Consider the following 7,539-nt stretch of genomic DNA (forward strand, 5'->3'; position numbering starts at 1 on the left):
GGTGTGTTTCCACCTGCCTGATTTTCTCAGTGGAGTTAATTACACCCTAGTGGAGTTAACTGCACCCAAGTGCCAATTCCCTCCCAGAACTAAACTCGATACGCCCAATCTTGTATCCCCTGTAATCAATGGCAATGATTCAGTGATGCAGGATCATACCCCAAATGAATCCCTTTTTTCCTTTTGACAGCAACCAGCACCTGTGCCTGTGAAACCATATTTGATACCCATGGGTAAGATGTCATTAAGGAAGGAGGTGGTAGGAGCTAAGAAAAAAAAAAAAAGGGAACAGAATGAGGCATTCCCCATCAACTAAACCCAGATCTGCTGCCCTTATGCCTTAAGAAATACTGTCTTTACATATTAAGTACATTCTATAACATCAAACTGCAACATTTTTTTTTTCATGAGATGAAAGGCCATGCGGCATAATGTGATCAGTAAATCATTCCTGAGCTTCTGAAAGAAATTAAGACAAAATTACTGCTTAAAAGAGTGAGTTCTTCAAGAGCCTCTTCTTTTTACATTGGTATCTTTGGTTGTATCCTTTTCTCTAATTCTTTTTCCCCCTAGGAACAATGGGATTCTTTTTCTTCTTCTTCTTCTTTATGCAGCAGAAAAATGAGATCTAATGGAGTCTTCACGTAACTGCCGATGTTTCCCCATGTTACAGTCCTCCTGTTGAGTTCGCCTCTCAATAGTTATTCTGTATTTCTTTCTGCATGAAAGGAGAGGAACAGAGTGAGAAATCCTTCTCTAGCTATAGGATAACAGGACTTCCCTTATAAAGAATGCCTGTTGGGGACAGCTGGGTGCCAGCTGAAAAATGAAATGCGGCAGAATGTGAAACCCTGGTCAAAGATTAAAGTAGTTTGCCTCAAAACATTTTACCCAGGCTCAAGAATGCCTGTTTATTTCTACACAGCAATCTCAAAGCACCAAGACACAAACGTTTGCTTCTTTGTAAAGTTCTGATCTAAGTGATTAGGAAGTTTTTGTGAAGTGTCATGTGAACTGCGTCACATCACTGCTTTATATTGATCAAAGCCAAATTTCTTTCCAGTATATGGGGGGGCGTGGGGTGGTGTCACTTTCTGCAGAGTTCAAACAACAGATCTGGCTTTCTATTCAGCTGCATTTCTCACTGAAACTGTATATTAACTAACCAATCCTCCCATCTCCCTCTGAGAAAGCTACTATGTTTGTAATGTCAGAGGAGGTAGTATGATGAATTAAGAAGAGTGATGTGGAGGACAGATAAGAAATAAATACAATTGCTCATGCATCAGCCACAGTTTTTCCTGTGTGCCTTCCTCTAGGGCCTTTTGAAGAATGTTATGTTACTTTATACGTCAAACAAGTCCTCTGACTGCCTTTCAGTTTCCCCTTTAGTACTCAAATCTCCCCTAAAATGATAAGAAGATTTACATTTATATTTTATCCATTTATGCTCTGTTTCAGGACCAATTTTTCAGAAGGGCATTAGTCCAGTCCCATGTGCATACAGTACTGCTTGTGTAGATGCATGACAAAAAGCTTGTATGCCAAGGAAAGCTCTGCTCCACTTGCATATGTAGCAGGAGTCAGAGCTAAATATGTAGCAGCTGAAGAAAAAGAATAGTGAAAGAATGAATAAAACCAAGGTTTTAATTTGGGTAACATGGCTCAATAGAAAGTGGGAACCTCCAAGTTCTGAAAAGATTCCCTGCACATTTGTGTCTGTATAAGCAGGCTCCAAAATAACTTGAAAAGTCTATGTTCTTTACTTCATTTATGTATTTTCAAGTCAGATCCTTCCACAGGTCAGAGCATGCACAGTAGCAGCTCATGCACAAGGACAGGTCCACATTTTAGAAATGCAGCTCTTTAAGTTTAAATCTTTTCAAAGCTACATATCAGAACTACTACCCGAGTCTTTTACTGGTTTGCATGCACACTCAAAACTGTGCATGCTCATTTGTGGAAATTATAGATCCAAAAATCAGAAGGTACATATACAGTTTGAAAGGTACAGAAAAGCTGCAGGTACAAATTACTTCCAGGCACACAATTGCTAGACCTATGTTTTCTGAAAATCTGACCCATATATCCTGATATGTTATGTTTATTAGGTTTATTCTAACGGTGGAATTAGAAGGTTGCCCCTGTTTCCGCTTTGAGTGAGTGCAATCAGATCCCCAGGGTGAAATTCATCCATATGTCTTCAGATGTCTCCAACATGCTGATCCATCTGACAGAGTACCCACGGCTTCCTTCAGTCAATGGAGAGAAACAGGCATTTCTAAGAGGTGTTCTTCTGACCTGGTTTAGCTTTCACATGAAGATGACATGAACTGCACTGAAAAAAGTGCTCATTTCTCCCCTCTGACAGTAAATACAAAGACTGGATGTTGAGCTCAGGTGTGTACATCTACTTTTACAGACATTCACCTTTGCTCACATGGATTTCCAATCCAAATCTTTCTGTTAGATGACTGATAGTTTAAGTCCTGTTCCTACAAGGATGCTTTGCATAGGTTTATACCAGCTCAGGATATGTCTTTTAACTCATTTCTTGCTCGCACATACCAATTCCCTCCCAGTATCAGCAATGCTAAACCACACACCTAAAAATTATCATCTCAGATTGAGAATGTATAAATGATGCAACAATCTCTGATGACACTCAATATAATGACAGACTTGTATTTTCTTTTCCTTTTAAAGAAATTCTTTAATCAGCCCCAGCTAACTTATCTTGTCTCAAACCCAAACAACCTATTATGTAAGCACCAAACACATTCAAGAATAAAATCACCCTGCAGAATTTCAGTTGTAAGCACCTGATGAATAATCCTGGTTCTGGGATCTTCTGAAACCCTGGAAGTGTGCTGGTGAATTGATGCAGTTTTTGCTTGTTTCATTTCGTGAACATTTTTTCATAAACAGGTATTTTTATTGGATAGAATTTTTTTACTCCTATATGCAGAGGTTAATACTATTCTCCTATCTGCCTTTTCACTTCCATAGCATAGATGCTGAACATGTATAACTAATTTATTCTGTCATTGTAGGATCAACTCTCCAGCCTTTAGATTTGCTGACTAGCAGCGTAAGAATTATTTTACTTGAACAGCAATAAAACACTGATCACCCTCCACTGACCTCAGCTTATTAAGTTAAATGCACGGCTTTGAAATCCAAACACTCTTACACTAAAACAGAAACCTCTTTCTAGCTTCCAGTACAATTCCACTCAACACTCAAAAACTAAGCATGGTACCAGGCAAACGATATAAATCTCTTGCATGATCACAACCTGAACAATTGTGCTGCCAAGGAGTACAAAGAAAGAAGGCTTTCAAGGCCAGGGCACTTTACTGAAGCAACTGTGAACAACTGGAACTCACTGGAATTACTTCCATGAGTAAAGTTACTCAGAGATGTAAGTGGTTACAGGATGAGGCTCTGAGTCAATAAAATGATTTGGATATACACAAAAGGACAATCAAACTGTGTTCACTGTCTTTGGTGGGAATGTTACCACAGATTATTACGGCGCCTCTCTGTCTCCCATCAAGGATGTGCTGCCAGCAGCTGAGAGGTTTGGATGATGAGTAAAGACTTTACAGAATTTTCAATGAATTGGACTAACCTGAAAAAGTAAAAAGCCATTAGCAATCCTGCTCCGAGCAAGGCGCCCACAACTATTCCTGTAACTGCTGATTCTCCTAGACCACCTGCTTGAAAAGGGGAAAAATAAACAATCAGAGTTCATACTGAGAACTATTTGCATTCACATATTGGAAAATACACAACTAGGAAATGATTGACCAACATCAGATAATAACTAAAGCCTTTGAGAGCTCAGGACTCCATGGGAACCTCTTCTTTAGTTCCAGTTTCTGCACGTTTATTTTTTGTCCTTGCTTTCCTTGGGGTTAAACAAGACCCCAAGATCAATGTCAGAGGAAGACACAATTCTAGAGATGTAATACATAGGAATGTTGTTAGGAAACTGGTCTGGACAGCTTGGTCTGAATCATAACACAGACTGGGATTACAATAACGCACGTAACAGGAATCAGCACTGAATGTGCCCTGAGTCATTATTACAGAAACAAACTCATTTCACCTGGTTTAGCATCATAACCCTCTATCACCCAGGTTTATTAAAATGACTGTATGATTATCCAACAGCTCCTCAATTTTTTGTTTTCCTGAACCTACGCTGTTTCAGGTTAAAGCCATATGAGCTTCACCTTGCTCCAAATCTCAACACAGGCAGAGCAGGGACACTGTGACTGAAGGGGAGCCCAAGCAGGGACTGCCCTGTCACTCTGCAAAGTGCAGGGCAGCTGAAGAACAATAGCATTTTCATGTGGATGCAGCCTTTTCCATGCCTGGAGAAGAGGCGGCTTCGAGGTGACCTCATTGCAGCCTTCCAATACCTGAAGGGGGCCTATATGAGAGTTGGGGACAGGCCTTTTAGCAGGGTCTGCTGTGACAGAACAAGGGGTAATGGTTTTAAACTCAAAGAGGGTGGATTTAGACTTGACATAAGGAAAAAATTTTTTACAATGAGGGTGGTGAAGCACTGGAACAGGTTGCCCGGAGAGGTGGTGGAAGCCCCATCCCTGGAGGCATTCAAGGTCAGGCTGGATGGGGCTCTGAGCAACCTTATCTAGTTCGAGATGTCCCTGCTCACCGCAGAGGGGTTGGACTAGATGACCTCTAAAGGTCCCTTCCAGCCCAAATGATTCTATGATTCTATGTCTACTTGGGTTTGTAGAAAGGAACAGAGAAATATTAACAGAGAAATTAAACTGCTCCCTCCTCTTCATTTACCCTTGACCCTTTGAGGGGATTTTGTCTGTACATCAGGATGTACAGAAGGAAGAAGGTGCATAGCTACACCACGCTGAGCATAGAGGGTATGGCCTGGAAACAGTCTCTACAGCATGTGTGTACACACAGGTTTTTCTGAGATCAAAGAACTATCAGGCCGCAGATACCTTTTCACCGCAGGACTAGCAATTTTTTTCCTGTGAAACGCTAAGACCACCCTTTGCCACTGAAGCACCGGTATCTTCCTACATTTATCTCCTTGCAATGTCCTGCTCACTACAACATCGTCTGCAAAGTCAGTATGCTGGAAAACAAGGACACCTTCTGTGTGGAAGGTAGTCCCAGCCTTCTGGATCCACAGGTGTTGCCCCATTCAAGTGACTTCACTTCTTCTCAGCCTACTGAGCCCCTCGCAGTGCCTTCTCATAGCACTGAAAATCATTCTGCACTGGGAGAACACTGCTCCCATCAGGACTGACCTCCCCAGCTGCTAAGATTATTCCCTGTTTGCAATTTCAGTTATATCCTTCTTTCTGGCTAAGAGACTTTACCTTTTAGCCCTCGGAAAGTCCTAAAGCCTTCAGTGCCCTGGGTTGTGCATCATGATTAATGTCACGTTTAAGTTCAGGGAAGTGATTCAGACCACGTACTACCCATGGCTGCCAGACCTTAACTTCCCAGTCAGCAGAGAGACATAGTCACAATGTCTCAGTTGGACAACTGTGCTAAGAAATTTAATATGGCCCCTTATGTTGCATCACCACATGGATTCCTCTCTCTGACAGCCTGGGCAGAAGCATTAAGTCACTAAACTTACATGATTTACATGGTGTATTGTTTGTGTGGTCTGAAATTCGGCTTTCATCTAGTCGCAGCCTGCCATGATTCCAAGGATATTTCACATTTGATCGAATTTCGAAACGCCCCAGCTTTCCGTAGTAGTCCCCGATCACCTATGCAAAAAACAAAGGAATGAAAAGATCTTCTTGTCAACGTAGGGAAATGAAACAAACAGGAGAGCAGCATCGCTCACTTGGACTCCTGTGGCAGGATGTTGAATCACAGAGAACGGAGCTGAAGGGATCTGTGGGAGGTTATGTACTGCATGCCCTGCCCAAGGGCAGGATCAGCTGAAGAAAAGCATTCCTGACAGATGTTTATCTAACCTGCTCTTAAAAGGCTCCAAAGATGGAGACTTGACAATTCCTGTAGGCAATTATTCTGGAACTTAGCTATCCTAAGTGTCAGTGGTTTTCCCTAACAAGTAACCTGTATCTCCCTTGTTGCAATCATCCATCACTACTTACCAAACTGCCAGTGGACACAGAGACTCTTCCTTTCTGAAACATCGCTTTACATATTCACAGGCTCTTATCTGATGTGCCCTCAGGCTTCTTTTCTACATAAACCCAGTTCACACAAGTTTTTTAACCCTCTGAATATTCCTCCTGCTCTCCCTGGGCTTTCTTCAATTGCTCCATAGTGGGGTGAGTGCTCAGGACTGCCAACCAGCTAAGTGAAAGTATCATTTCAAGTACCTTGTGTGCTGACGCTCCCAACTATGTGCTCCAGGGTGGACTTATCTATTTTGCAAGGATCTGGAGGTACTTGATCATGTTCAGCTAAAATCTTAAATTATTCTGAAGAACTACAACAGAGCCTGTCATTCTCCAAATTGTATTTTTGCAGTTGTTGATATTTATGCAGAAAAGGCCTTTCACACTTATTATTCTGGTAGCATGGACTATTATTTCAGACCAATTCATGAAGATACTTTACAATTTGAGTCCTGTCCTCAAGTAAATTCAGGTTTTATTTAAGATAACCTGGGCTACATCACAAGCAGTGTGACCAGCACGTCAAAGGAAGGGATTCTGCCCCTCTACTCCGCTCTGGTGAGACCCCCCCTGCAGTACTGCCCTCAGCTCTGGGGCCCCCAGTACAAGAAGGACATGGACCTGTTGGAGAGAGTCCAGAGGAGACCACAAAGATGATCTGAGGGCTGGAGCACCTCTCCTGTGAGGACAGGCTGAGAGAGTTGGGCTTGTTCAGCCTGGAGAAGAGAAGGCTCCAGGGAGACCTTGGAGCAGCCTTCCAGTACCTAAAGGGGCCAACAAGAAAGTTGGGGAGGGACATTTTACAAGGGCCTGTACTGATAGGACAAGGGGTAATGGCTTTAAACTGGAAGAGGGAAGATTTAGATTAGATATTAGGAAGAAGTTCTTCACTGTGAGGGTGGTGAGGCACTGGAACAGGTTGCCCAGAGAAGCTGTGGATGCCCCATCCTTGGAAGTGTTCAAGGCCAGGCTGGATGGGGCTTTGAGCAACCTGGTCTCGTGGAAGGTGTCCCTGCCCATGTCAGGGGGGTTGGAACTAGATGATCTTTAAGTTTCCTTCCAACCAAATCATTCTATGATTCTATGAACATATGTTGGATCTACTGCAAAGTTGCAGGACTAGACTGTGCTAACAGTAGTGTTACCGAAATCACCCTTTGGTATCAGTAGTAGGTCACTCATCTGAAAGCAGTTCCAAAAAAATCTGTGTACAGTAATAAACGCCAAATAGCAATACACTGAAGCAGTCGGAAGTGATGGCACTAGCACATCAAAAGACATATTTGTCCTACCATGGATAAATACCATATATTAATGCACTGGGTTTAGAACTCAAGCCACTGACAGCCTGTTCAAATCTTTCACCTAAATTTCA

The 7,539-nt window shown here is 42.3% G+C and overlaps 1 protein-coding gene across 1 annotated transcript in view; it reads right to left on the minus strand.

Moving 5' to 3' along the window:
• Window positions 1–606: 606 nt before the first annotated feature.
• NPR3 (natriuretic peptide receptor 3) overlaps window positions 607–7,539 on the minus strand; it is a gene marked incomplete at its 5' end in the record, with an annotated part of 9,059 nt that continues 2,126 nt past the window's right edge. Inside the window, 3 exons of the mRNA XM_009699489.1 lie at window positions 607–718; window positions 3,635–3,719; window positions 5,645–5,780. Coding sequence (XP_009697791.1) covers window positions 607–718; window positions 3,635–3,719; window positions 5,645–5,780 — 333 coding nt within the window. The remainder of the gene's footprint in view (window positions 719–3,634; window positions 3,720–5,644; window positions 5,781–7,539) is intronic.

Source organism: Cariama cristata, unplaced genomic scaffold (genome assembly GCF_000690535.1).
Source record: "Cariama cristata isolate BGI_N322 unplaced genomic scaffold, ASM69053v1 scaffold8764, whole genome shotgun sequence".
In the NCBI taxonomy this organism is placed as follows: domain Eukaryota; kingdom Metazoa; phylum Chordata; class Aves; order Cariamiformes; family Cariamidae; genus Cariama; species Cariama cristata.